Source organism: Desmodus rotundus, chromosome 8 (assembly GCF_022682495.2).
Source record: "Desmodus rotundus isolate HL8 chromosome 8, HLdesRot8A.1, whole genome shotgun sequence".
Lineage (NCBI taxonomy): Eukaryota > Metazoa > Chordata > Mammalia > Chiroptera > Phyllostomidae > Desmodus > Desmodus rotundus.
Window position 1 is genome coordinate 78,052,350 of NC_071394.1, and position 27,664 is coordinate 78,080,013.

The 27,664-nt window shown below is 39.9% G+C and overlaps 1 protein-coding gene across 22 annotated transcripts in view; it reads left to right on the forward strand.

Moving 5' to 3' along the window:
* The window catches only part of MAGI1 (membrane associated guanylate kinase, WW and PDZ domain containing 1), a 617,360-nt gene that overhangs the window by 529,409 nt on the left and 60,287 nt on the right, over positions 1-27,664 (forward strand). For all 22 annotated transcript variants that reach the window (XM_045192233.3, XM_045192235.3, XM_045192237.3 and 19 more), the window contains 5 exons: positions 3,530-3,587; positions 5,785-5,906; positions 8,373-8,465; positions 13,012-13,194; positions 13,730-14,350. In XM_045192233.3, the coding sequence (XP_045048168.2) occupies positions 3,530-3,587; positions 5,785-5,906; positions 8,373-8,465; positions 13,012-13,194; positions 13,730-14,350 (1,077 nt within the window). The remainder of the gene's footprint in view (positions 1-3,529; positions 3,588-5,784; positions 5,907-8,372; positions 8,466-13,011; positions 13,195-13,729; positions 14,351-27,664) is intronic.

Sequence of the window (27,664 nt, forward strand, 5' to 3'; positions counted from 1 at the left end):
GGAGAAGCTGAAAGACGAGCTCCCTTGGTGCTTGTTGAGGAGACTTTGTAGATGTGTTTTAATATTTGTCCCTGTGATCAGCTCATATTGTTTTTACCAGTTTTATTATTTATTTTTTAATTGTATTTTTCCCATTACCATTTAGCCCCCTCATACCCGTCAATTTTATTATTTATTACCGAATTCCCTCTTGTTGGACTTTTCAGTACTTCCTTATGGTACTTTTTGCCTTTAGTGTGGGACAGGAGAGGTGCATATGTACTGTAGAAATGTCCCAAATGTTTCCTTGTGGGTAAAGTAGAAATAGGGTTTTCTACTCTGATTTTTGCCTGCACATGTCTACTGTAAAGAGTGGTGTACATACCTACATGTTTCTTTCGCATTCACTCCAGAATCTGTTGATACGCTCATTGCCCATTTTTGTAATAAGAGGATCCTAATCTTAAACAAGGCAACTATCAGGTCTTCAGGGGAAAATGCAATTCCAGGTGTGAAAAGGAAGCCCTCTCTATAATCTGCCTCTGAGAGACAGGGTGTTGGCATGGGTGTTGGACAAAGATCGTGTGATTATAGAGTTGTCATTTCTGAACTCTTATTGTTTGATCAGGGTCAGTAGCTCCGTTATGCACTTTTGGTTTACAGAATTTACCACGTCCTCTGTGATAACATCTCCCCAGAATTGAAAGGCCCATGAAAACCTTCTTTTGGAATTATAGGATATTCTTATTCTGAAACCAACTAGGAGAGGTTGAGAGGTGGAAATGAAGTCTCTTCCCAACCAAAACTAAGTCACATTTTTGAGATTTATCTCAGATTATGAACATGACTTCCAATCTGTATGCTGACACATCCCTTTTGAAAAGAACTTGGAACATTTGACTGCTCCATATTTGCTTTTGTGGTGATGATTGGCACAGTGTGAGGTTTACAGAGGCAGGAACAGCAAGTGGACCATACAGATCTGTACAGTTCCTCGTCTGCTTTCCCAGAACAGTTGTCTGAGCCTGTGTGCCAGTAAGGGGCTGTGCAAAATGTTTTACAAACAACCCCATGTCCTCTGCAGTTGACCTTTGTGGTAAATCCAAGAGAAAGGTCTGCTTCCAAGATGTTCAGTAGCTCAACTCCAGATTTGTGAGGTGGTGGAGGTAAGGTTCATCTCAGACCTGGGCCACCCCATGGGCCTGGCTGCCCCGCGTCTGTGACAGGCTGTGCAGTCTGGCCTGAGGTCCAGCAGTGGTTAAACGAGGCAGGGAGGGCAGTGTGGCTCTTCAGGCATCTTCAGAGTGTTTAGTAAGAAGAGTCATGTCATCTTTTTCTAAGCTTTAATATTTTCTATTTTCAATTTTTTAGAACCAAATGGCAAATTAAAGGACAAACATTTGTATTTTAAGCAATAGGGGACTAATTCCTATAATTAAGTTAATTGCCATTTTGGAAGTGAGAAATCAAAATCTACCTTTTCAATTTTAAATGAAGTTTAATTAAAAAACTGAAAAATTTTTGGCATTTACTAATATGTCCCACAAAATGTGTTTAAATTTACAAGAATCCAGAAACCCTCGTTGACCAGCCTCATTCTCTTTGTTGACTGGCTGACAGGACAAAGTCAGAAGTGGCACCTTTTCTGGTATCCTCTTGGACCCCCATCGGGTGCTTAGCTTGTGGTGTTTGAGCCGCCTGCTCAGATGGCACACTCGTGATTATCTTTGTGTCCCGGTGCCTCTCAGGCAGACAGTAGGCACTCAACAAATGTTTAACGACTAATAATGGAGTGAATTGAATTTTTACTATTTTCCCTATTTTATCTAGAGATAATAGGGCCAAATATTTAAGTGTGCAGATTTTGGGAAAAGATGTGACTCATTAAGCAGAATGTAGACCCTCACAGTCACCTGTCCTTCCGCCCCACACCAGAATGAGTATATATGACTGTGCATCAACTTGCATGTTTTTAATATTCAATTTCCTAGCTTTTGGAATTCTTTTCCTGGTTCCTTTTAATTTAAATGGTAATTTCCAGCTTTGTAAGGGAAAACCATTTTCCCAGCATTTGATCTGCATTAGTGCACAAGACTGCGTATAAAAATGCGAAGTTCTATCAACATCTGCAAATTGGACTTTTCTTTGCATTTTTAGTAGCTTACATCTCCCAGAATTCAAAGACTTCTTTAAAACCTGCTGGATTTTTTTTATTTAGAAGAAAGGGGGAAAACCGTATCTCTTTGTTTGCAAATATGTAACATGGAGCAAAAACTGTGAAATTAATGTGTCTTGATGTACAGCCAAATTTGAGCAAAACATAAATTTTCAGCAATTAGCCTTTGTGTTTGGGTGACACCCAGGACCCCATTTCAGTATGGAACTGTTTGTGACATGTGTAAGCCCTGGTGACACAGTCACTGTTTGAAAATAGTGATCAAATGATTCCTTGAATTAAAAAAAATCTAGTATTTCAAAATAAGTGATATTTCAAGAGTTTGTAATATTCCATTCAAGCTGGTCTTAATGGCTACTTCCAGGAACAATGGTTGACTTTGGAGCACTGTTTTATGCAAGCTCGCCTTAACTATGTATCTATGTATGTATCTGGGTGCCTTTCAAATTAAGTTGAGTAATTATTCTCTGCCTGAAAGAATTGCTTAATGACACAAAACAACCACCTGGCTGCTGCTTTCACCAAGTCAGATTATCTATTGCAGAGGGCCTTTTCACAATAGAGTCTTGTGACAGAACTCACTGTTAACCTAGTTAATCAAGTTCCAACCTTTGATATGAAACCTTACAAAGTGAAGTGTGGTAGAGCACAGTTGAGTTTACAGAAAGGCATGTGTATGCGCCAGTACAATTTCCCATGTACATATTTACAATTTCCATATTTAAAGAAAATAAAATCTGGTGAGTTCTTGGAGAGCAGGACCTGTGTTTCTGCTTTGGTAGGCAAACTGCTGGTAAGACAGGCCGGCCGAATACAGCGATCTGGGCGATGGGTGCGTGCAGTTCAAACACCCAGTGCAATGTGGACATTTTTTCTTACTCAGTAGCACTATAATTAGGAATAAGGAGAAAACCATATGTAAATTTTATTTTATTGCAGGAAGAGAAAAACAGCACTATTCTATCGAACATGAAAAGAAACTAATGTTTATCCAATTTCGCTTTTTTGTTAACATAGTCTAAAAATAAAATGAGAAAACTATAAATATTTAAAACAGCAACTAGGTATTCAAGGCAGAATTTTAATTCTATTTTTATTAAAATCTAATTTAATAATTGGCTTAGAATGAAGGCACCTGGGACTACATATTATTAAGTTTCATTTGCTTGATTAAAATATAAGTAAATAATTGTTCTTCATGTAGAAAAAATACATCGATAAAATAAAAACAGTGGTTGCTTTGCTTTTAGGATACACAATTTCTATTGTATTTAAGGTACTTCTATGAGTTTCCTCTTTTGCCTAACTTGTTGAAAATCCCTAGGCTCTTTAAGAGTATGCTCTTCTTACTCTGAATATTCTTTTATTTTTCAGAACTGCCTGCTGGTTGGGAAAAGATTGAAGACCCTGTCTATGGTATCTACTATGTAGAGTAAGTGCCCCTTGATCCACACTTTAGTTTGTGCCCTCTGCTATTATGTACATTTATGCTGTACAGAACTTGCCATCATTATAAAATATAAATAATGATAATAATATTTTATAATGAAAATATGTCTATTTTAATGAATGAGAAAATATTCAGCGAATCTGAAGGTAGCAAATCATATTACACATAGCTGTGTCTTTTGTTTACCACTGCATTGCTAAGGCCCAACATAGTCCTGGCATATGGCAGGTACTTAGTAAATATTAGTTGAATGGATGAATGAATGAGAAAAGCAAAAATTTAATAGACCAAATGAGCAGGGACTATTTCAGGAGGAGGACCTGATTGCCTACGTTTTGCCCTGCCCAAGTCTAAGCTTCTCAGAATTACTTATTTATTCATTCAGACTTTATTGGGTCAGACAAACCTTAATAATGTATGAAATGTTGCCAAGATAAAGAAGGAAACTGAGAAGTAGCCTCACCTGCAAGATCTTGTATGCCCCTTTGTCTCTCCCGTGCCCGAGGGCCACACGCGTGGCTCCTGTGCCATTGGTAAGAGCCTCAAGCCCTCATCATGACCTCTTCCCTGTGCACCTTATTCTGGCACCGGCGATGGACTTTGCCTTTTCCTCCAACCTATCGATTAGTAGGGTGACACCAATGAAAATAAAAGAAGCCCAAGTGATTAAACATTGAATAAATACGCTTTATATCATTTCCTCTGAGGAAGATGAGAAATAACTAATAAAAGATCCTTTGAAAGACACAAATGCCATGTAAGTGGCCTGTCATCGTAATTCTACCTGCCACAGTGAAATAACTGGCAAGCTTTCTGTCCCACGTGCTGCTGGCAGTGAAAGTCATTTGTGTAATATTCTGGAGATAAGAACATAGGATGTAAAAATGCCAGGTCATAAAATGTCAGCATCTGATTGTAAAAAATGGCAGGTGTCCTTGGCCTTTACTCACATCGCCCCCTATTTTCATAACAGGCAGGACTGTGATTTGGGGCAACAGAAAGGCAGGCTCAGTCATTTCTCTGACCTTCATAAAATAAAATCCCTTTATGTGCCCAGCATATCATCTTTCTTGCACCGGTACAGTGAGGTTCTTGCCTATTTGGGGCTCATTTTGAGTGCTCGCTCAGCTAACTGTGTATTAACAGAAAAGGAACAGGTAACGCAGCTTTGATGAAGAGATTTGGTTTAAGTGGCAAGTTGTTTTCCTACTCTACACTTTACCTCCCTGTATCTTTTCAGATTTAATGGCTGGTTAGTGTTAAAGTATATCTTAGCATGAAATTGCCTACAAGAATTGGGAAAGAAACAAGCAGTCGTACAATAGGAATTAAGGGTAGTCTATCCACCTTATGTGATTCTAAATAATCATATAATTGATATGGTCCCAAATTTCTAGTGAAGTATAATTTTGATGAAGAAAGAAAAAATATGAATATGCTTATTATGCTTGTGTGTATTTATATAATGTGTGTATGTATATATACATACACTAAATATGGCCATGTCAAAAAACCATCTGTGTATTCATATTGTGCGTGCGTGTGTGTGTGTGTGTGTGTGTATTTTGCCATGGCCTCACTAGTTTTAGGACCATCTAAAGTATGTGGGTCTTTGTTACTTTGTACATATCACAGTTAGGTTAGTTACATTTGGAGTCTTTTTCCTAAGGTTTATACTTTTAATCCTGACCCAGTGTCTGTTGATCCGAATAGCTGACAGATGTTGTAGAGTCCTTCTCTGAACCTTGTTGTTTGGGAGAGTGCATTCCGTGAACATTGAGAGTTCTAGGGTTTGCAAGCAGGCAGACTTGAGCTTGTCTGCCTCTTTACTATTTACTAACTATGTTATGTTAGGTGAGTTATTACTTCACTGCTCAGAAATTTACCTTTTTAATCCATAAAATATTAATAATAATAATAGAACCTAACTCTTGGAATTTATTAAAGATTTTAAAATAAAGTGTGCATATATCTCACGACACAATGTTTGGTACATAGAAGGAGTCAGTATTGGAAATCATTGTCCTTTCCTCTACCTAACTGCACATTTGACACAAGATGGTCAGCATCTCGGATCACCTGCTTTGCTCAGGCGCTAATCATGGGAGTTGGCCTGATTGGCATTTTGCTTGTGGGATGAAATATTTTCTAACTGGGTACTATCTGCCTTCTGCTCCAGCCACATCAACAGGAAGACACAATATGAGAACCCAGTTCTAGAAGCCAAACGGAAGAAGCAGCTTGGGCAGCAGCCGCAGCAGCAGCAGCAGCAGCAGCAGCAGCAGCAGCAGCCATCAGAAGGTTGGCAGCTCTCTCCTGATCTGTGGGCCGAGGAGCACAGGGCAAAGTCTTGGCACTGACACCCCCGTGTGGCCAGAGCTGGCCTGTTCGGTCAAGTCCTCCTGCTGCCCTAAGGACTCGATGTCCTGCTGGGAGGAATACAGAGCTGCTAGAGTTCCTGCCCGAGAACTTAGACAGCTCAAGGGGGGGGCCCCATTCACAGGCACCAAAATCTCCACTTTAATTTAGAAAGGACCTGTCTTTAGATTGGAGAACTTACTGATGGTGAAAGAATTCTCTTTCTCCAGCAGCCTTTGCACAGCAACTGGTGTCTAAGTCTAAACCACTTTTAGCACCTTAGGGGAAGTTACTGGGTACGAAACTGACTTTTACTTTTAGGGAGATTACATGCAAGTATCACAGAAGGCTGATGATTTGACAGCTTTTTAAAAACTACACGTTAATTCATGCTCTCTGTAAAAATGTGAACAATTCAGTATAGAATATTAAAATTTCCCCTGCTTGCTCCCAACTCATTCTCAGAGATAAAAACTGCACAGAAATGTTCTAGGTATATACAAATATGCATGTTTTAGCAAAAAATAAGATCATATTTTATTTGTGTATCTAGTGGTTTGGCCACTAGATACACATATAAAAGTTTGTCAAGGTTTTTTGTTTTTCTGTAAGATGGCTCTGGTAGCACTTAGTTGTCTTTAACTTCATTCAAAACAATTTTGTTAGACTGCATTGTGACAGCTGTCACATAAGCATGCATTTGCCAAAAAACTTAATCAAAATGGGTGAATTTTTGTATAGCCATTTTAATATTGAAGGAGGAAAGTACACAACATTTTCAGCATATTATGCTTTATTATTTCAAGGAGGGTAAAAATGCAACTGAAATGCAAAAATAGATTTGTACAGTATATGGAGAAGGTGCCGTGACTGATGGAACGTGTCAAAAGTGATTTGCCTAGTTTCGTGGTGGAGATTTTTCGCTGCATGATGCTCTATGGTTGGGTAGATCAGTTGAAGTTGATAGCGATCAAATTAAGACATTAATTGAGAACAGTCAACATTATACCATGTGGGAGATAGCCAACATGCCCAAAGTATCCAAATCAATAAAGTTTTTGGTGAAAATGAAAAAGGTGTCTTTTATTTTATGGAAAAACCTAAGTGAACTTTTTGGCTAACCCAATATTTAAGTTTTGTGACCTGTTTTTTTTTTTCACTTAAATATATTCCTTGCACATATTTGAAAGTTGGTTAGTATAGATTTATTTTATAATTTTAATGGAATGATATTCTATTTTATAAATGTCACCACTTCATTTAGCCATCTGTTTATTAATAGATGCTTAGGCTTTTCCCAGTTTTTATTGCACTCTTTTAAAACAATAGGCTTAATACACCCTTAGTATATAACACATGAATGTCAAATATAACACTTCTCATTATAATATTGCATATAATAAAAATAGATCATAGATTGGAAACAGGCATACTTTTCTGCAAATGGGCATGCAGTAAATTTTGTGGGCTGTTCACACAGTCTCTTTACACCTCCATGTGCTGTGCGTAGCGGGGTGGGAGCAGCGTGGTCAGCATGTGCACAAGTGGGCCTGCCTGTTTTCCAGCAGCCTTATATATGGACACTGAAATTTAGACTTCATTTAATGCCAATGTGTTATGAAATATTCTTCTTTCTATTTTCAACCATAAAAGCCATTTTGACTCACAAGTTGTATAAAATCAAGCATTAAGCCTAGTTTGGCCCTTTGGCTATAATTTGCTAACCACTGCCATAGACTACATTTTAAAGAGAGAAAGAGAGAGAATACTCACCTATTAAAAAGTTGTTCTTTCTACCTCTATTTCTTTTCTGTTTTTTAAAAAATGTTTTTTAATATTTTCCTCGGCTGGTAAAACTTGGTAGTGTTAGTGGAGTTTGGGGAATGGGAGTGTTCAGTTGAATGTGTGAGCTGAGCTGGAAAGGAACTTCAGGGTAAATGTCAAGGGTCACTCACTGAGTTATTTCTGGGCCTCCAAGGGGAATGGGACTACAGTGAGGGACCAGTTTGGAGTTCAGAGGTGATAGGAGAGAGCACCTTAGCAAATTCACCTTCACTGCCTTGGCTGGCTTAGCAGCCAAGCCCATGTCTCAACTGCGTTAGAGAAGTGTCTCCCTTATTGGGCTGACTTTAGTTGACTGGATCTTTTCAGATATTTTTGACTTGGTTTCACTTTGGAATCTCTAGCCAGAGAGAACTAGAGATTTATTGGGTATATCACAATATTTCTATCCACAAGGCCTTAGGAAAAAAAGAGACAGAGAGAAAATCTTGAAATTCTTAACATAGAGTAGGATAAATAACTTTTTTTAAAAAAAAAGTTATTGGGCCCTGGTTTTATTGGTTTGGGCAGTTTTATACTGAAGGAAAAGGTGAATCCTAAGTGAGCTATTTATTCCCTTTCTTGCAGAATGGACAGAAGACCATTCATCGCTCGTGCCTCCTGTTATTCCCAACCACCCTCCAAGCAATCCGGAGCCTGCCAGAGAAGCTCCACTTCAGGGTAAAGGGTTTTTATAGTCACATTGTTTCAGGTCAAAAACCTGATTTTTAAAGGTACTTCAAAGAGTGGAATCTTGTAACGTCCAGCCCATTCTTTTGATAGTAAAAACCATAATGATTGGAATTAATCGGAATTGTCAAAAAAGATTAGAAACTTTGCTCTATGAATTTCTCCAGCTATTTGTAATGCTATAAAATTAATGACTAATTGTCATTAAGGATGAATTAAGCCAGGGTTTCTCAACCTTAGCACAGTTGATGGTTGGGGCCAGATAATGCTATGTTGAGGCTGTCCTGTAGGATGGTTAGCAGCATGCCGGGTCTCACCCACGAGATGCCAGGACCACCCGCCCCGTGTCGTAACAATCAGAAATGTCTCAATGGTGTCATCCAGAGCGGTGAACCTTTGATTTAGAGACCACAGATACTTAACAACTTTGTTAAATGAGGTAAATTGAAAACTAAGCATTAGATATTTCAAGATTGTAGTCAACATACTTGCTTTTAACCAAAGTTTTTCTGTACTTTTAAAATGGTTCGATGTTGTTTTACATTCTCATCTCTGATTCTTGCTGCAGTTTTGGCATTTATACATGGTTTGCAACATTTCATTGGGGCTTACTTCTCTGTATTCACAAAAAGTTTGATCCCCTAGAGAGGCTCATTTTTGAAAATTGAAAGCTCCCAAATCTTACTACTTTCAGGCCTCATTACTGTTCAATGATAGAAAAGGTTTTTGGGTTTGTTTAGTTTTTTTCTTTTAAAATAAAAAAATAGAACAAGCATCATATTTGATAAGAGTTAAGGAATGTTTGTGGTACAAAACTGTTAAAAAGACTATAAAATGTGTTCTCCATTTTTAAAGAGATATAAATAAGTAAAGTAATTATTTTCTCTAATTTTGATTCCTCCGTTATAATTATCATAAGAAAGAAATTGTTTCCCTGCTAGCTGATATTGTCATGAGATAAGTATTAATATCAACTTATATAAAATAACTTTTGTTGGTTTGTATGTACTTTTTTATGGTGATAATGGTTTTAATAAAGATATAACATAGCAGATAATAACATTAGTTAATATCAACATGATTGTGGCCTTCTCATATTTTTTAAATATAGAACTTCTCCAGTAGCCTCATGTTGTCTTACTTGCCCCTCTCCTGGTAAGTTAGCTATACTACCTCTTCAGTTCCTTGAACCTCTCTTTAGTTCCTTAAACCAGCAGAACTTAGACCATGTCAGAGCCTTTGCATATGCTGTTCCCTCTGTAACTGTCTTTTCCTGCTGGTGTTTGCTAACTTCTATCCATCTCAGGTTATTGCTAGATTCTCCTGTTATATTCAGTCTTCCCATCTTATTCTCATTTATAGAATTTAACAGTTTATAATTTTTTATTTGTGTTCAGCTGTTTGACAATAGTTTTCTCTTTAGACTTTAAATCCCACAGAGCAGGAGACTGTTTATTTCACTGTGGGGTATTCCAAACTAGGCAGAGTTCCTTTGATATCAATTCATTGTGGAGTGAAAGAATGTAGGTGTATATACATACATACATACATACATACATACTAAGCAGCCCAGCTTCCTTAAAGAATTCTCTTAGAGGTTAAATAAATTAAACCTTTAAAGGTTCAGATCTGGGTGACAAAAACTTAGTGCACTGATGAGGTAAGGGTCCAAAGTTACTTATCTGTGTTAGGAGTTTCATCTCAGATTCCTTCTTTTTTCTAGACCTTTTTTTCTTTCTTTTCTTCTTTGACACTCTTAATTCCCACTTGGGTTTGGGATTTGGGAGAGGCTCACGGCACTCTCCCTGGGGACCATGCAGATTCTTCCAGCACTTCTGCTATGTGTCTCCATGCTGAGCCCAGTCTTTCAACAGTTAACTTCATCAAGGAACCTATACTGGACCTCGGTGGTGCAGGGCCTTTACACAGTGGTGCCAAGAATGGTACCAACCTCACAGGGAAGCAGGTACCTAAGGGTTGTTCAAAAGCAGATTTGAGGACCACGATGCAGAAGATTCTGATTCAGTGAGTCTGGTGCTGGCCCTAAAAATGAGTACATTTAATAAAGAGCTAAACAGGGACATTCCCATAACCAGATATTACAACTGGCAGCTAACAACAGACTAAGATCTCCTGGAAAATGACATGTACCACAGGGCTGCAGCAGAGAGAGCTCCAAATTCACTGCTTGTGGGTAGAAAGGCATTGCTTTTCCCAGGCTTCATTAACTGATGACCCTCCCATACATAAAACGCAATAAAATGTGCATAGGTGTGAAACCCTCTGATCGTCCCTCCCTCGTTAAGTCTTGAAAATGAGGTCAGTGGTCAACTTCAAACTTTTGCTCATGACTGTAATAAGTGTAAAACATACCAAGCTGAAAATATGCTAATGCCTTTTAAAAATTCATTCAGATGAACTGCCAGGTACATTTCCACCTTTTCTAACTTCTCCTGTAATAGGGTGGAAAGTTTAAACACATACCCACCTCCTCCAGCCTTCTCAAACACATGTTAAATCTCGTTTCTTTGTGCTGTTGTTCATTCCTTCATTCGGCACATGTTTGGGGGGCACGTAAAATGAAAGGGACGGTATTCTGCACACTGGATGTACAAGCAGAGACCCTCACAGAATTTCCATCTAGCGGTCCTCCGTGTGTGCACATGTGCTGCCCCTCACACATGGGGCAGGGACAGTGAGCCAAAATGCCAAACCAGTAAGTGAGACATAGACTGTGTTGGGTGGTGATAAATGCTAAGGACAAAAATGAAGCAGAAAAGTGGGTTGGGAATATTGGAGGAGGTGTTATAATTTTTCATACGGTGGTCAGGAAGGCCTCACTGAGAAGGTGACAGCTACTCGTGTCTTGGCAGTGTTCCCTGTAAGCCCTCAGACAGCCTACTCACACACTCCCCAAAGTAAACTTTGGGGGTCATCTTATCTGTCCTGAGTGGATGATGGCCATGGCAGCTGTCGCCCCAGAAGCCCTGGCTGCAGTTTACCTGGCCTCCTGGTGCCTTGGCAGACAGCCTTACACGGGGAACCTGCTGTGTCTTTACCTCCGTTAGTCATGGTGATGGGGCCTGTCAGGCTTCCACCAGCCTTGGGACTGGCCCAGAGACGAGGAGCTTGAGGAGCAGACCTGTGACTCCAATTTAAGAGGCAATTTAAAGAGCCTCAGTAAGAGCCAGAAGCTTTTGAAATATGCAATTAGAAATGCTATGTGTTCCCAGAGACATTTTTTAAAAGGCCTTTTAGTTATAGCTAACCAAAAATAACTTTCCTGGGTGCCAGGCTCTGGAGCAGGGGTTTTGGAGAGTTTTTCCTCTGTTTTTTTAAATAACATTTTTGATAGGAAAGAAACAGGGCATATAAGGAAACAGTGGGAAGGATGAGACAGGAAGTATAATTAGGAGAATTGAAAGAGTCTGAGCTTTTGGGAAAACCAGAGAAATTCCAGTAAGTTTCTAAATTACAGTGAAATGCCCAACTAACAAAACACAAAACTGTTGGTTTCTTTCTGTACAACGTCTTTTTTATGAATGTTATCAAGAAAATTCAATAAAACCTTAGGCAGCATGTTTGGAAGTTATTTAACTATATATCAATTTATTTTAAATAAAACAACAGAATTTGGAGTTATATGACTCTTATTAGTAAATATTTCCCTTCATTTAGGTTTTTATTTTGTTTTATTTTTTAAAATATTCCAAACCACTTTTCTAAAATTTTTTAAATTTTTAAATTTATTTGTGTTTTGATGCATGGGTTTGAACTTGGGGCCTCATACTTGGCAAAGCATGCACTCACTATATCACTGAGCTACCTCCCTACCCCTAAATTTTTTTTGAAACAATAAATTTTAGCAGTAGATGTATCTAGACTATTTAACAGATTGTTAAAAGTTGCAAATTAACAGGAAAAATCAGTTGAATTTAGAATTTAAATCAAAGTAAAATTATAACTTTTCATTTTGAAAGTAGTGATCGTACATTTTTAACAAATTATTCTTTGTGACTATACTATGTTTCTTAGTATTATCTATGTATTTTCAGAAGGGTTTTCTGTTTGATTAAAAGCTAAACATTTTGCTGATTTGGTTTTACAAATGGGAGCCAACCTCAAAGCAATACATTAGAAGCTGTATTGCAAAGTATAAATCATAACAACACAAAAGACACAAAGCGAAGGCCCACTCTTTCTGTAAAGGGCCCTGTGGCAGCTCCACTGCTGTCAAACCACATGAACTGAAACCATGGGCGGGTATCAGATGACGGTCATCTGTTTGATCCTTCTCTTATATTTCCTTTTGGATCTCCATGCTGACAGGCCACCGGTTCCATGTGCCCCTCCTTAAACAAAGGGACCTAGAATCACCCCAATTATGGAAATCAAGAGAGGACTCTCTTAGACACTTATGTACCCAAATACCCCAGCACAGGAGCTTGGAGAATTATCTGTAAGTTGTATCATCTCTTATTTAGTTCACCATTTCACTCGTCATGACTTTCTTCATACTTTTCTTGTTTTAATCTAGGCAAACCCTTTTTTACACGAAACCCTTCAGAGTTGAAAGGCAAGTTCATTCACACGAAGCTGCGGAAGAGCAGCCGTGGCTTTGGCTTCACGGTTGTTGGAGGGGATGAACCTGATGAGTTTCTGCAGATCAAGAGCTTGGTCCTAGATGGTCCTGCTGCATTGGACGGCAAGATGGAAACAGGTAGAGAGACCACATGGCCTTGCAGCATTCCTTATGTGCTGAGACTTCTACCCAGCACTCAAACAGGACCAAACAGCAGCATGATTTCATGAGTTTATAAATCTCCTGTAAAAACTTTACGTGAGCAAAGTTCCTATACTACATAAATGCATTCCCTGGTATAGAGGAAAACCTTAGAAGCCATTTCAACTTTGGGGAACTCTTCAGGTGCTGTTGAGTAGAGTAAAGCAGTAATTTCCTAAAATTGTAGATGTTTGAGTGACTGAATTCTGAGCTTGGATTTCCGCAGTGAGGATTTGTTTTAGAAGAAAGCTCCAATGTTCTTTCAGTGATCTTATATTCTCGCTGGCAGGGAAGACACTAGACTCTAAAAGAATGCCTTATCAGCCATTAAAGTAAGTAGTCTCTCTCTGTCCTGCTGTACCACCCCCAAATCCAGCTTCAGTTCAGTTTCCTATTGGTATGCATTTATATTATTATATTGATGTAAACTTTCTGTGTATTTTTTTAACCCCCAAACTCTTACCTTTTGCAGGAGATGTAATTGTCAGTGTGAACGACACTTGTGTTTTGGGACACACACATGCACAAGTTGTGAAAATCTTCCAGTCCATTCCCATTGGTGCCAGCGTGGACCTTGAACTCTGCCGAGGTTATCCGTTGCCTTTTGACCCAGATGACCCCAATACGAGTTTAGTGACGTCCGTGGCCATTTTGGACAAAGAACCAATTATTGTGAATGGTCAAGAGAACTATGATTCGCCTGCCAGTCACAGCAGTAAAACAGGCAAAGTCAATGGCATGAAGGATGCCAGGCCAAGCAGCCCAGCAGACGTGGCTTCAAACAGTTCCCATGGTTACCCCAATGACACTGTCTCTTTGGCTTCCTCCATAGCCACTCAGCCAGAACTTATAACTGTTCATATAGTCAAAGGGCCAATGGGCTTTGGTTTTACTATCGCAGACAGTCCTGGTGGAGGCGGCCAAAGAGTGAAACAGATTGTTGACAGTCCAAGGTGCCGAGGTCTGAAAGAAGGGGATCTTATCGTGGAAGTGAATAAGAAGAATGTGCAGGCTCTGACTCACAACCAGGTCGTGGATATGCTGATCGAATGTCCAAAGGGAAGTGAGGTCACATTGTTGGTGCAACGAGGAGGTATGTAGGTTTATTTTGTTCTTTGATTATTTTTTTAACCCATGATCATTGTCTAACTTAACTGGTTTTCAGTTGGCTATTTAGAGCTTTTTAAATGTCTACTTTTCTAAGATTTTTTTTATTTAAATGTTTGCAAATGCATTCAAGATATTTTCTAATTTCTTCTAATGCCAGAATCTTTAGAATAAAGATTGTGTTTATACATTAGGTTACACATGTGCAGCTAGAGTGATACTCTTAAATATAAATCAGATTGTGTCTTTTAATGACCATTAAGATTTAAAAACTTTTATCCTTTAGTTCTCCTGAACCTGGCCTGCACGGGCATGCCTGCGAAGTATGGCTCCTGGCCACTCTTCCCACACCTTTCTCCCCTGCTCACTATGCTTTAGTGACCTGGCTTCTTTTCTGAAGTGCCTTTTGAGCTCCAGGCCCCTTATGTCTCAGAGCCTTTGCTCTTCCTGGCCCCTCTGCTTGGCATATACTATTCCCAACTCTTCCCTTGGCTGGCTCAGTCTCATTCAAGTCATCTCCTGAGAGAAGGCTTCACTTATCATTTATCTAAAGTAGCCCCCCAACACCTCTATGTAATCTCTACTGCATTACCTCATTTCTTCATAGCCTTCATCGTGATTACCACAAGTCATTGATTTGTATATTTATTTTTTGCTGCTCTCTTTTTCACTAGAATATAAGACACACAAAGCCAGGGTCCATATCTGAATGTAGATGGCTATATCCCCAGCACTTAACACGATATCTGGCTCCTGCTAGGTATTCGTGAATAAATAGGTATTGAATGAATGAATGAATGAGTATGTGATTATCTATACTTGTCAGGAACAACAGTTCCACCGATTTTATTAACAACATATCTCAGCATACCCATGATTTAATGAAGTGATTGAGGATCTCAGAGAAGTGGAATATGCTAAATTTTGAGACATCAGACTTCCTCCTTTCCCCTGCCTTCATGCTCACCCTTGCTCCACCAGAACTCCCAGGACCTCACACTGAGAAATATTTTTTACAATGTTGAAATGTCTTGTTTCTAAATATGTACTTGTGACTAGTATTGATTGATCACCTCACACAATGTGCCTAAGATTGATTGTCCCCTCAATCCTTGCCAACATGATTTGTTTCGGGCATAGCATATTCTGACCCTCTGAAAAGAGATGAGGAACCAGGCTTTCATTTTCTCTTGATTCCATTGCAACAGTTGCACTCATTTCTGTCATAGCAGCCTGTTCTCATGCTCTCAGGAAGCCGTGCATTCTGTGATCAAAATGATTAGTGTCATTGGAAGGAAACTCAAAATTCAGAGCAGCTGTCTGTGGGAATTGAAATGTTCGATCTTTCTTGAACAGTTATAAAAGCCATTGTGCAGGTGTGATTCTTAAAAATGTTTCCACCCATACAACTTCGAAGTCTCTCGTGTCTAGATCGCTTGAGTGTAAGGATAACGATGATAGTACCTGGCACTTATACATAAATTGGCAAATTACAAAGCACTTTCACACTGTCACACACCTCTCATTTTTACCATGTCCCTGAGAGGTAGGGAGGTGCCAGGCCATGGTATGACTGCGAATGGTATGCAGTCTGTAGTTTGCAGTCCAGTACTCTGCCTTCCTTAACTCTGAAAGATACTGATCTTCACATAATTGTTGATTTCCGTAGTTAGCAACGTGGAAAACGTTCAGCAGTCTTTAGTTCATTGGGGCATCTGTGCTCCGCCCCTGCTCATTTGACTGTCACAAAGCACTCTGCTCTCCTACCTAATTTATTTGCTCCTTCTTTTGTCAGTGTGTTCAGTTTACCTTTTTTTTTTATTAGATTCACTTTTAAGGGGACCAAAAAATACAGTATCATCACAATCTACTAACTGACACTGATTACTGGAATCATATTATAATGAATACACCCAAACTAGCAACAACTGATTATAAAAACATATCTCTTGATTTCAAATGTTTGCATTCTCTCTTCTTAATTTCTGAGACCTTTTTGTTAGTGCTATTACATTTTATAACATTAAATTAATATGGAAAGACCCAGAATATATTGCCTCATTAGTCAATATCTGCATAGTTTACTCTAGGACCTGAATGATTTAGGATAACTGTAACATGAGCAATCTTTAAAATATACCATATGCCTTGTGTTTGATTTACATGTAGGACAGAAAGTTTGAACGTGTTCAGTTGGCAGGCCAGCAGTAGCTACTATTAATTTTTCTAGACAGCATATAAATATATCTGTTTCTGCCGCACATTAGTTATTTGTATCAGCACTGACATTTTAATCACCTGTCCTGGTGGGGTGTAACTGAGAAGGTTTGATGAGGCAACAAAGACAGAAGCTCAGTTAATGAGAACATAAAGGTCCACTTCACTGATTCTTTCTCATGAATCTCATTTCATAACTCCAACTAAGCAGATTGATAAACTCATTAAATCCACACCTTCTATGAATCTCAGGACTTTAGGTCTGAGGATGAGGCTTTCTTTGCTTTAAAGAACTTCCTTTTTCTACTTTGGGGTATAAGTGACTATGTTTGTAGTTTGTTTTAGTTTTTAATCTCATAGTTCATTTTTGCTTTTTGTTCTTGTCAGAATCAGGTACATCTTGGCTTTTGGTATTTTTCATCTTTTCCACCCTCCTTTCCCAACCTGGAAATCAAACAGAGGTTGAAATATCATTAGTCCATTTCTGGAGTCAGTTTCCTGGGTCAGGCTCAGAGTTGCCGGGAGTGTCCATCCATGTCCCTGGCAGCTGGGGCCATCGCTTATTTGTTCATAAATCTCTTCTCTGTGGACATTGCTGCGTACAGGTCTGTCAGTCAAGTTCTCTGCAGGGTGGCACCTTCCTCCTGTGCCTGGCCCCCAGCTTACCGTGCCTCTCCTTCCTCCTTCTCCCTCTACTGTGCAGTCAGAAGAATACTTTGTAGTTATTTATTTTTTTAACAGCATTTGCATTCACATTGCCTGTTTAGTGATTCTTTTTTTAGCTTTTTATTTTTTTTCTCAATCAAATTTATTGGGGTGACCCTGGTTAACAAAATTATACAGGTTTCAGGTGCACAATTGTACAGCACATCATCTGTGCACTGTATTGTGTCTTCACCACCCTAATTCAAGTCTCCATCCATTACCATTTATACCCATGCCCTCCTCCAATTCCCACATGGTTGTCTGTGTCCATGAGTTCTTTCTCTTTTTTTTCCCTTTTTGCTCAATCCCTACACTCCCCCACCCAGCGCCACCCCCCAGTGGTCCCCCTGCTCTCTATATGTGAGCCTGTCTCTATTTTGCTTGTTAGTTCATTTTGTTCATTAGATTCCACATATGAGTGAAATCATATGGTACTTGTCTTTCTCTGACTGGCTTATTTTACTTAGTATAATGCTCTCCATGTCCATCCATACTGTCCCAAAGGGTAAAATTTTCTTCTTTACAGCTGTGTTGTATTCCATTGTCTAAATGTACTATAGTTATTTTATCCACTCATCTACTGATAGGCACTTGGGTTGCTTCCAAATCTTGGCAATTGTAAGTAATGCTGCAGTGAACACAGAGGGTGCGTGTATTCTTTGAATTAGTGTTTCCAGTGCTTTCAGGTAAATTCCTAGAAGTAGAATAGATAGGTCATAAGGCAGTTCCATTTTTAATTTTTCAAGGTATCTCCATACTGCTTTCCACAGTGGATGCACCAGTCTGCATTCCTACCAACGGTGTGCTCTCCATGTTCTCACCAGCACTTGTTTGTTGGTTTATTGATGATGGGCATTCTGACAGGTATGAGGTGATATCTCAGTGTGGTTTTATTTGCATCTCTCTCATAATTGGTGAGGTTGAGCGTCTTTTTATGGTCTATTGGCCATCTGTGTGTCCTCTTTGGAGAAGTGTCTCTTCAGGGATATTAAAATCCTTTACTATGGCCATATTACTGTCAGTCTACCCCTTTATGTCCATCAGGCTTTGCCTTATATATTTAGGTGCTCCTATGCTGGGTGCATAAATGTACAAAGATTATACACTTTTGTTAGATTGACCCCTTTGTCATTATGTAGTTTCCTTCTTTTTTTCTTAATATAGCCTTTGTTTTGAGGTCTGTTTTGTCTAATATAAGTATTGCTACCCCAGCATGCTTTTCCTTTCCATTTGCATGAAATATCTTTTTCTATCCCTTTACTTTTATGTTTGTATGTATCTTTCATTCTGAGGTGGGTCTCTTGTAGACAGCATATATATGGGTCTTGTTTACTTATCCCTTCAGCTACGCTATGTCTTTTGGTTGGAGCATTGAAGCTATTTACATTTAAAGTGATTCTTGATAAGTATGTATTTACTACCATTTTATTCTTTTAACTATGTTCCTCTTTTTTTTTCTTATTACTATTCTTAAAGCTGGTCCTTTAACAATTCTTGTAATACTGATTTGGTGGTAACAAACTTCTTTAGCTTTTCCTTATCTGGGAAGGTCTTTATTTCTCCTTTAATTTTAAATGAAAGCCATGCTGAGTAGAGTAGCCTTGGTTGTAGGTCCTTGATTTTCATCACTTTGAATATTTCATACCAATCCATTGTCCCCTGAAGTGTTTCTGTTCAGAAATCAGTGGACAATCATGTGGGATCTCCTTTGTAGATAACTGTCTCTTTCAACTTCTAAGATTCATTCTTTGTCTTTAATGTTTGCCATTGTAATTATGATGTGTCTTTACGTGGGCCTCTTTGAGTTTATCTTATTTGGGACTTTCTGCATTTCCTGGAATTGTATGTCTTTTTTCTTCACCTGATTAGGGAAGTTTTCAATTGTTATTTCTTCAAATATGTTCTCAATCCCTTGTTCTCTCTCTTCTGCTGCTACCCCTATGATTCCGGTGTTTTTACACTTCGTCTTGTCCCAAGGTCCCTTAAACTATCCTCATTTTTTAAAACTCTTTTTTCTTTCTGCTACTCCGATTGCATGTTTTTTTCTACCTTGTCTTCCAAATCACTGATTAGATCCTCCACTTTATCCAACCTACTGTTTATTCCTTCTATATTCTTCATTTTAGATACTGTATTCTTCATTTCTAATTGGTCTCTTTTTGTAGTTTGTCTTTTTTTATGCTTTTGAGCATCCTTATAACTATTACTTTGAACTCCATATCTGATAAATAGCTTGCCTCCATTTAATTTAGCTCTTTTTTTCTGCAGAATTTTCTGTTCTTATATTTGGGGCATGTTGTCTCCTCATTTTGGCTGCCTCTTTGTCTTTCTTTCTATGTGTAAGGTATACCTACTATGACTCCCGGTCTTGGTAGGGTGGCCTTATACAGTAGCTGTCCCGAGGGATCCAGTAGTGCAGTTTCCTTGATCACTTGACCTGGGTACACTGGGAATGTCCCACATGTGTTGTGTTGGCCCTCCTGTTGTAATTGAGTCTTGATTCCTATTGGCTTGTTCATATTTCGGATTGACCCTCTGGCTAGCAGACTGTGGGGTTCAACTCTGACCACAGTGTGCAAATTGCTGTGCAGGTGCAGACCTCACGAAGTGGAATTTGCCCCCGCAAGCTTTGGTGCCTGCAGTATCTCCCTTTCAATATGCTGCTATGCTGCTTGTGATCTTATTGGAATCTGCTCTGTTATTTTCAGAAGCTGGTCACCGAGCAGAACAGTGTCAGGTGCTGACTGTGACTGGCTCTGGGCAACCTGTTAGGAGCTACAAAGCAATCCAAAGTTTGTGGCTGCCTCTGCTGGGCCTGAATGCACATGAAAAGGACAAAGTTGTGCACCAAGGCTGGCTTTCACCAGCCCTGGGCCCAGGCCAGATCAGCAAAAGTCCCAAGCCATCTCAAGACCCTCCACCTGCCTCTGCTGCAGGCTGCTTATTAGGCTCACTCACTTAGAACTTCTGGCTCACTCCGTATCAGGGCATAAGATCCACAGGGTGGGACAAGAGGGAATCCAGAGGTGGTTGTATTGCATTCCCCCGGGTTAATGCCATATGGAGTTGCATGCTCCACCCAAGAAAGACGGTATATGCAGTATCAGAGAATGACTTAGCACAGAGATCCTAGCAACTATCCTTCAACTCCTTCCCCAGAGCCACAAACCCCACACTCTCTTCATGTGACTCTAGTCACTCTGCCCTCCCCTTGCCAAAGCCCAGTATGAGTGGCTGCAAAAAAATTTTTGTGCATTCGCCCTTTAAGAGGATGCCTCTGTCATTAGCTATCTCTCCCTAGCAGACAGAAACCCTGCTGCTTTTCACAGCCAGATGTTATGTAGTTGCCTCTTCCTGGCTCTGGTGCTCTACTGCTCTGGGCTGGAGAGCCCCACTTGGAGCTTAGACCCCACACTTCTCACAGGGGACCCCACTCCCTGCTGCAGCTGACATATCCACCCAGAACCTCAGCCACAGCCTGTGGGAGTGGGCCTGCACTTTTCGTGTCTTCACCCTCCCTACCAGTCTCGATGTGGCTTCTTTTGTAAATCCTTGGTTATAAGACTTCTCCTCAGCTAATTTTCGGTTGTTCATTCTGGATGATTGGATGTTCTTTATTTTAGTTGGAATTCCAGTTTGGTCCTGGGAGGAGGTGAGTATAGCATCTACCTACCCTACCACCATCTTGGATCCCTAGAGACTTTTTTTAGGTATTTGGAAAATTATGCTAGAAGGTGATTACTGTTTTAAAATATAGGTTTTTGTTTTACTTTACTAAGATAATTTCTTCCATAAAGGTTTTTTACTTTTTAAAGGAAAAGAAAGGTTTTATATGAAGCATATAAGTACTTCTGCCCTTCTGCATAAAATATTATATGCCCTGACCAGTGTGGGCAACATCCTGCAAAGTGAAAGGTTGCAACTCAGTTCCTGGCCAGGGCACATACCTGGGTTGCTGATTAAGACCCTGGTTGGGGTGCATTCGAGAGGCAACTGATTGATGTTTCTCTCCCTCCCTTTCTTCCTCCCTCCCCTTCTCTCTAAAAAATAAATAAAATCTCTTTAAAAATGTTTAAAAAATATTTTATGTATTTGGCTAATTCATACCAATTAATAGGTAAGTCATTCTTTAAGATATAGTTTGGGTTGAATCAGAATACTCTGTTTCAAAAGAAGATTTGGCAGTGCTTTATGAAATTGGAAAACTTATGTTTTGGTTTTGCTTTTGAGAGAAAGTGTGTATTGAAAAGAAAGCTATACTGAGTGTGTCAGGAGCCAACCTCTAGTTCAAACTCTGCCCTTACCTCTCTATACCTCTGACAGGTTACTGCTTCTGCCTGGAGACTCATTTCTCTATCAAAAAAAAAAAATGAGTGGTTTGAACTAGATCACCTTTAGGGTGACCCCTTTAGTTAAAACTTTATGCAAAGAATGACTTCATGATGTGTAGAAAAACAATTCAACTGAGTAAATTTTATGGATCTTATTGGCTTTATTCAGTGATTTGTGAATTGGGCAGCATCCTATCTAACAGCCAGAAAGGAGCTCCAAGGAGCTGTACACAGTGGAAGACTTACAGGCAGAGGGAGCAGGGCAGGAAATTATAATATGAAAAAATGGAGTGGTTTTGTTAGGTCACCTTTGTTTAGGGGATGTCAGGGGTCTATTTAGGCAGATCACCTCACTAGTGCTAACCAGGTAATTCTGGATTGACTGGTTTAAGATTCCATTCTTTTTTAAAGTATATTTTATTGATTATGCTATTACAGTTGTCCCATTTTACCCCCTTCAATACCCTCCACCCTACACACCCCTCCTACCCACATTCCCCCCCCTTTAGTTCATGTCCATGGGTCATACATATAAGTTCTTTGGCTTCTACATTTCCTATACTATTCTTTACCCTCCCCTGGCTATTTTCTATCTACCATTTATGCTACTTGTTCTTTGTACCTTTCTCCCTCTCTCCCCTTCCCACTCCCTGTTGATAACCCTCCATGTGATCTCCATTTCTGTGGTTCTGTTCCTGTTCTAGTTGTTTGCTTAGTTTGCTTTTGTTTTTGTTTTAGGTATGGTTGTTAATAACTGTGAGTTTGCTGTCATTTCACTGTTCATATTTTTGATCTTCTTTTTCTTACATAAATCCCTTTAACATTTCATATAATAAGGGCTCGGTGATGATGAAGTCCTTTAACTTGACCTTATCTGGGAAGTACTTTATCTGCCCTTCCATTCTAAATGAAAGCTTTGCTGGATAGAGCAATCTTGAATGTAGGTCCTTGCCTGTCATGACTTGGAATACTTCTTTCCAGCCCCTTCTTGCCTCTAAGTTCTCTTTGGAGAAATCAGCTGACAGTCTTATGGGAACTCCTTTGTGGGTAACTGTGTCCTTTTCTCTTGCTGCTTCTAAGATTCTCTCCTTCTCTTTAATCTTGGGTAATGTAATTATGATGTGCCTTGATGTGTTCCTCCTTGGGTCCAGCTTCTTTGGGACTCTCTGAGCTTCCTGGACTTCCTGGAAGCCTATTTCCTTTGCCAGACTGGGGAAGTTCTCCTTCATTATTTGTTCAAATAAGTTTTCAATTTTTTGTTCTTCCTCTTCTCCTTCTGGCACCCCTATAATTCAGATGTTGGAACGTTTCAAGATGTCCTGGAGGTTCCTAAGCCTCTCCTCATTTTTCCAAATTCTTGTTTCTTCATTCTTTTCTGGTTGGATGTTTCTTTCTTCCTTCTGGTCCACACCGTTGATTTGAGTCCCAGTTTCCTTCCCATCACTCTTGGTTCCCTATACATTTGCCTTTATTTCAGTTAGCGTAGCCTTCATTTTTTCATCTAATTTGTGACCAGATTCAACCAATTCTGTGAGCATCCTTATTACCAGTGTTTTGAACTGTGCATCTGATAGGTTGGCTATCTCTTCGTTGCTTAGTTGTATTTTTTCTGGAGCTTTGATCTGTTATTTCATTTGGGCCTTTTTATTTTTTTATTTTTTGTGTTGGAGTGCCTGTTACCTAAAGGGGCAGAGCCTTAGGTATTCACCAGGGCGGGGTAATGCTGGTAGCTGCGCTGTGACACTATATGTGGGGAAGGGGTTCAAGAGGGAACAATGGCGCTTGCTCCACTCTCTGCCGGCTTTCAGTCACTTCCCCCACTAGCCACAAGCAAAGTGGGCCCTTTTGGTGCTGATTCCTGTGTGGGTGGTTTGTGTAAGTTCTGGAACCCTGTGGGTCTCTCCAATGCACTCTCCTATGAGGCTGGGAGTTTCTCCCAGTGCTGCCTCAACCCCCACAGGTGTTTTCAACCAGTGGTTTGAGACTTGATTTCCCTGCTGTGGAGCCCTGTCATTGCTGGGTCTGTGTTGCTCCCCCTTTGTTCCTCCCACTTTATCTGTGTGTGAATGTGGGACTGCTGGGTCTGCCAGCCACTGCCTTACTGGATCAGCCAGCTGCTCCTTGCCGGGCAGTTGCAGCCTTGCCTGCCCTGGTCCACCAGCCGTCGCCTTGCTCGGAGTTCTCTCTACCTGCTGCCCTTCTCTACCCCTCCTACCTGTCTGAATGAATGTGTCTTTAACTCCTTGGTTGTCGGACTTCCATACAGTTGGATTTTCTGTTAGTTCTGGTTGTTTTTTTGTTTTTAAATTGCTGTTGCCCTTCTTTTGGTTGTGTGAGGGGGCACAGTGTATCTACCTATTCCTCCATCTTGGCCAGAAGTCCTAATATTCCATTCTTGATAGAGGCCAAAACTGTAATTAAAATATTAAAGTCTGGGTTTGGTGATATGGAGCTTAGCATAAGTGACTCCATTTTGTGCTTGTTGGCTTGTTTTTAGGATTCTAGAGCCAGATTGTGCAAATTTAAATTCCAGCTCCTATCTTTACTAGCTTTGTGACCTTAGGCAAGTCATTTCAAAACATTGGAAAGGTAACACCTACTTTGCACATGCCTGCACATGATAGAGATAAAAATAAGATAGCATTTGTGATAATTCCTGACATAGAAGTAGTCACATGATAAACTAGTGGTATTTTACTAATATTACCTAATATTAGAAGCTGCTGGCTAGGGTTGGCTTTTTATTTATTAAAAAGATAAAATTAAAACAGCTCTAGCCTGGACCTATAGTATCTTAATCTCAGTGCTTGACCACCAGGCTTCTGTATGTTTTTAGAAGCTCTGCCAGCAATTCTGATGTGCAGCCCGAGCTGTAACCAGTGTTAAGCTCTTGCCCTCATGGATCCTTCTAGTTCTGACTCTATGACATATAACTTAGGGAGAAAGAAGTTTATAAAAACACTAAATAACTACTTTGATTTCAGAGTAATATCCTTCCTTTAAAGGATAAATATCCTATCCTTCCTGTTGCTTTATAAGCAACAGATTTCTCAGTCTTCCCTAAGGTGCATTTCAGCTCCCAAGCTCTACATTTTTTGACTTCTGAGGAGAACAAAAGGGAGGACTTGATCTCAGAAATGTTCATTTTGAGAACAACCTCCCAGTGACTTTTGCTGATCACAAGAGTAATAGAAGTGATGTTTTGCTTTCTAATTTGTACAAACTATATACAGAATACTGTTGTCAGGTCACTAAGTAATTTTAGGATATGAATATAAAGTAATGAAATGTTAGCATTCTACCTTGGACTTATATCCCTGGTACCTCAGGGGAAATTGCATGTGGTAAGATCTCAGTAAATCCTAGCTAAATAAATTAAACTTGCTCCACAAGTCACAATAGAAAATTAATTATAGAGCTTTATAGTCACACCTCATAGCTGTAGAAAGATGATAAAGAGATGCTAAAAGGCAAATATTAAATATGAAGATGGTGGTGATGGTAATGATACTGTTACTACTGTCATCGATGAGTACTTACTATGTGCCAGGCTTGTTGTTATGGTACAAGCCATACACCCACAGAACACCTCACAACATCTGTTGTTGTGACTGCACCGGAACTGCTACCAGTTCGCAGTGTAATTCTGAGTAGGCCCCTCTGGGCAGTGAAGTCTGTGATTGTTGGTCTCTACGCTAGAGGGTGAGAAATTGAGAAACTGTTTTTGTTGATAGTGTTGAAAGGGGAAATTTCTGGTTTGGTTAGAAAAGCATGTATAAACCCCTTGTAATAAAAACAATAAACACTCAAAATGTGCCAGCAACCATTGGTTTTAGACAGATTTTTATCTCATAATTCAAAAGAACACTCTAAGGTAAGGAAAATGTTAACTCCATGTTAGACAGGAGGACTATGAGTCTAGAGAGGTTCAATGATTTACCCAGAATCACAGAGCTGATTATTGGCAAAGCCAGGATTTGAACCCAGGAATGTAAGTCATAGAGACTGAGGCCCTAACCACTATACTAAGCAGCCTTATGTGTTAAATTGTTAAGGAATATATTTTGCACATAAAGGAATGAATACAGTCTGAAGTCCATGGGCAAGTTGATGCCGCTTAATGTCCATCAAGATTTAATGATGGTATTTAGTTAAACTAATCATCATTGATCCAAATAGGGAAAGCAATATCTAATCTTATCATCTAAGCCCATCATTAGCATCAGACCCTCTTTATGTGTGTATTTTTTCCTTCTGAAATGATGCACAACCATCATAATCAGAACTGCAGTGAGCTATGTGCTAGAGATCTAAACCTGGGGGTGATCAGGCACCACTCCTCTCTCTGCCCTTGGTCTTTGACTGGAGAATGAATTGTAAATACGCTGCTTAAGTATTTAACTGCCAGAAGCTCTCAAATTGAGGTGCAGGGCCTCTAAAAAGGGAACTCAGGTTGCTTGCAGAGTGATGGCCTAATAGTTCGGTATATGCACACCAACAAACGGTGTCAGCATTTCATCTCCATGTGCCCAGGCTTGGTGTGCCTCCCAGCTCTCCCCTGGCCTCCACCAGCCGCCATGTGGCACCTGGCCTTGCAGGGGCCTTGCAACAGGTCTCAGTGCTTCCTGCAGTCCACTTTCAACCACAGTGAGTTAACATCCACTGGATCAAGTCACTCCTCATGTCGGAATGTCTTCTCATCATTCAGAGTGAACTCTAAAGTCTTGTGCCAGGACCTGAGTGCTTGCACTTTTCCTCGCTCTGTATTTTCCCTCTTCCAGAGAGCCACAGGGCTCATGCACGTTCTTCGGGATTCTGCTCAAAGGTCCTTTTCTCTGAGAAGCCTACTCTGGCCTCTATAGAAAATCAAGTAGCATCCACCACTGTCATTCTCTGCTCCCTTCTTTTCCCTCCTGGCGCTTAAACTTCCTTGTGATCTCCTCAAGGGCAGAGGCTTGGTCTCAGCCATTTCTTCACCCCCACTACCTACAACTGTGCCTGGAACATTAAGGTATTCACATAGTCATGTTTGTTGAACAAAAATAGAAATTAATACCAGGCTTTCTGTTTTCATAAACACCAATTCTCAAGAGCACTTTCTAAAGTGAACGTCATCATTATAGCTGAAGAAATAGGCAGGAGAGATCGACCATCTCAAAAGCACATAGTAGAAAGTTGACAGCCTGTTTGCCTTCAAAGCCTGGGCTGTCTGTCGCAGGCCACTCTACATGACAAGGAAATGCAGTGGAGAATCACATCATGGAATCACTGGTCCAATTAATAAGCATGTTCTCCAACATCCAGCACAGCCGTCACTAGCCACATGTGACTATTTAATTAATTAAAATTAAATGCCAAAGCCCTGGCCAGGTGGTTCAGTTGGTTGGAGCATCGTCCCATACACCAAAAGGTTGCAGGTTCGATGCCTGGTCAGGGCACATACCTAGGTTGTGGGTTTGATCCCTGGTTGGGTCTCATACATAGGTTGCTGGTTTGGTCCTCTTCAGGGTGACAACTAATACAGTTTTCTCTCTCACATAATATTTCTCTCTCTCCCTTCCTCTCTCTCTGAAATCAATAAACATATCCTTGAGTGAGGATAAAAATATATATAAAAATAAAATTAAATTCCATGTAAAATTCAGCTCTTCAGTCCAGCTGGTCACTTTGAAGAGCTCATTGTGGCTTATGGCTACTATATGGACAGTTCAGTCATAGACCATTCCTGTCCTCACAGAAAGTGCTATTGCACAGCACTGCTCTAGAGAGCTTCATATTCTACCCTCAGAAGTGAGATTTTGAATTGACACAGGTACCGGCCTGCAGTGTCCGCGGCATTGTGGCTGAGACAAGACAAATTCACACGGAGTCCTGTGGAGGAAAAGGGATGGCACGGCCACTCTCTCAAGGGGAGAGCGCCCTGACCCTTGCCTTGAAAGGCTTTTATTGGCTTAATTTGCATAGGAATACAGGGCATATATGGAAAGTTCATCAGTCATTGTCAGGCAGTAATAATCAAAGAGATAACATTCAAAGAACTCTGAGGG